The sequence below is a fragment of the Sinocyclocheilus rhinocerous genome, unplaced genomic scaffold (genome assembly GCF_001515625.1).
Source record: "Sinocyclocheilus rhinocerous isolate Xijiao unplaced genomic scaffold, SAMN03320098_v1.1 scaffold2475, whole genome shotgun sequence".
Lineage (NCBI taxonomy): Eukaryota > Metazoa > Chordata > Actinopteri > Cypriniformes > Cyprinidae > Sinocyclocheilus > Sinocyclocheilus rhinocerous.
Genome location: NW_015666614.1, coordinates 137,177 through 139,682, shown reverse-complemented (window position 1 = coordinate 139,682; position 2,506 = coordinate 137,177). Strand labels below are relative to the sequence as shown.

At 35.3% G+C, this 2,506-nt stretch overlaps 1 protein-coding gene across 1 annotated transcript in view; it reads right to left on the bottom strand.

Moving 5' to 3' along the window:
• LOC107733032 (leiomodin-2-like) overlaps positions 1–2,233 on the bottom strand; it is a 58,808-nt gene extending 56,575 nt beyond the window's left edge. Inside the window, exon 1 of the mRNA XM_016544541.1 lies at positions 1,913–2,233. Within this exon, the coding sequence (XP_016400027.1) occupies positions 1,913–2,101 (189 nt within the window). The 5' untranslated portion in view covers positions 2,102–2,233. The remainder of the gene's footprint in view (positions 1–1,912) is intronic.
• Between the last annotated feature and the right edge of the window lie 273 nt (positions 2,234–2,506).

The following is a 2,506-nucleotide window of genomic DNA, read 5'->3' as shown; positions in this document are numbered from 1 at the left end:
AAGTTGTAATTGTGTATCTTCCCCATAAAAATCTTCTAAAATGTTACTTACAATATATTTCTGCCTCATCATTTGACCAAAATCTGCATTGGATCACAGTCAGTTTTACAAACACTCAATGGTGATTGATAGTGACTTTTAAGTAAAAGTGTTGTATTAATTGTCATGTGTAGCTTGAAGCTAATTGTAGCTATAATGTCTCTGTTACCCAAATATGATTATATTTCATTAAGTATTTTATCAGTTTGACTAAAATCTGCATTGGATCACAGTCAGTTTTACAAACACTCAATGGTGATTGATAGTGACTTTTAAGTAAAAGTGTTGTATTAATTGTCATGTGTAGCTTGAAGCTAATTGTAGCTATAATGTCTCTGTTACCCATATATGATTATATTTCATTAAGTATTTTATCAGAAGAAATCACATAAATTCATAAGATTTTTAATTATAGTAATATAATTAATATCGGGATCAGAGGGATGTGGGTGGGCAAATCATGTAATACCAGAGTAAAGTAATGCCACAACTTACACATCTGTGTTCAGATCAGCTTTTTTTCCTGGCAAAATCAGTGTAATGGCAATATTTCCATCCCCTGAATGTAAGCTTTTCCATATTCCAAGCTTTCCTGATGCACTGGTGACTTCATGTGCCTGTGCGAGTCGTGAAAATTATGAAAATAAATCTAAGAATTATTGGATTGTTGGATTTCAAATCAGTAGGAGTTGATGCATCAAAAGTAACGAAGTAACTAGCTGTTTTATGGATGGTAACTGTAATATTATTACTGAAATCTTATTAGCAATTAGTTAGACTACTAGTTACTGCAAAACATAATATTATTACAGTAACTAGTTACTGCCCAACACTGCACATTACATTTTGCATGTCACCTAACTTTTTCTGCAGCACTTTACTTCTGCTACAAAAGACGTGATACTTCCTACTAGAGGGCACTGAAAGTACTATATCTTATGAGTTTTGCCCTTTTACCCTTACTCACCCAAACTAGTCAACAAGGCCATACTTACATGAATGTGAGTTTTTTTAGCAAGTAGTTGTGAATCACAGGTGTTTTATATATAAGATGAGTACATGACTGCGGCAGGCAATGAGGCCGAAACCAGCACATTCAGTGCAAAAAGGCTTTGACTTTTCAATTTGACTTCATATTATTTTATTTATCCATTATACTAAAGAGACCTTTTTGAAGGATATAGTTTTTTGTTGTTGTTGTTTTTTATTTTTGCAATTTTGAGGTGCTCAGTTTTATTTTGGTTTTAGAAAATAAACGTGATTGCTCTCCTCACAAATCAACTGTTTTTGTTACATGTTCTCTGTGGCTTGTCTTGGACTTTTATGTCACTTCCTGTCTCCCGTGGTGTTTGTAGTCAGTTTGTAATCCGTTTGTTCATTGCTTGTCCTTGATTAGTCTCCCCAGATGTGTCTTGTTATCTAGTTAAGCATATATAGCTCTAGTGTTTCTTTAGTTTCTTGTGAGTTGTTGAATATAATGGTTGTCTGTCATTCTGTTCTTTGTTCCCTTTGGTTTATTGTTTGTTCTAGTTTTTCCATTCCATCCTGTTTTCTGCAGCTTTTCCACAACGTTACAGTTTTTCACTTTGCATGTCTCTGACTAGTGCATCTTTGAGCCTATATTTATTATTTCAAAATACTTAAGTACTGTTAAAATCAGATACTCTAACTCATGTTGTTTTGTAATAAGTGACTTGTAACGTGTCATTAAGTAATTTTCACTGTAATGTATCTGTACTTTTACTCAAGTATGGTTTTTAGGTACTCTTTACATCTCTGAGAAACAGAGAAAACTACACGCACATTGGGTTCCCGCTTGTTCTGTAAATATTTGATAGAGTTACTGTTATCATAGTGTTTGTGGTTCACCTACAGCAGATGGAGGAGGGTGTGGGCCCTGGTGTTGTGGCAGCGGCTGGAGAGTTATCACAAGAGGAGGGGGAGTGCAAGCTGGGCCCAGAGGCTGTGGTGGTTGCGGGGCTCGCCGTTTTTTGGTTGATATCTTGGGGCCTGCAGCAATAGAGTGGGAGAGTTTGGTTCCAGCATGGACCAGTTCCTCCATTTTGTCTGAGCTCAGAATCGGGGATGCTGTAGAGAGGGGCTATGGCTCTGGTGTTACTGGAGGCTGTAATTTGTTGTCCTGTTGTTTTCCAGAAAGTTGTCTTTGGTGTTGACTCTTAGAGGATTTCTAATACGTCGCAGTCTGTCTGTGATGAGCTCTGTGCAATCAGGATTGTGTCAATGAGCAGTGGTTGTTGTGTCTGTATGGTGGAAATAAATAATCAAAAAGGATTTTAATCAATACATTTAATACAGTCTTTAACAATTTAACCAATTAACCAAAACCGATTCTTTGTTTTATGATTTAAAACAAATGTACCAAAAGTGGTGGTAATCAAATAAATCCACAAAATTGTATCTTTTAAAATATAAATGAAATAAAATTTGAACAATTTCATTCATTTTT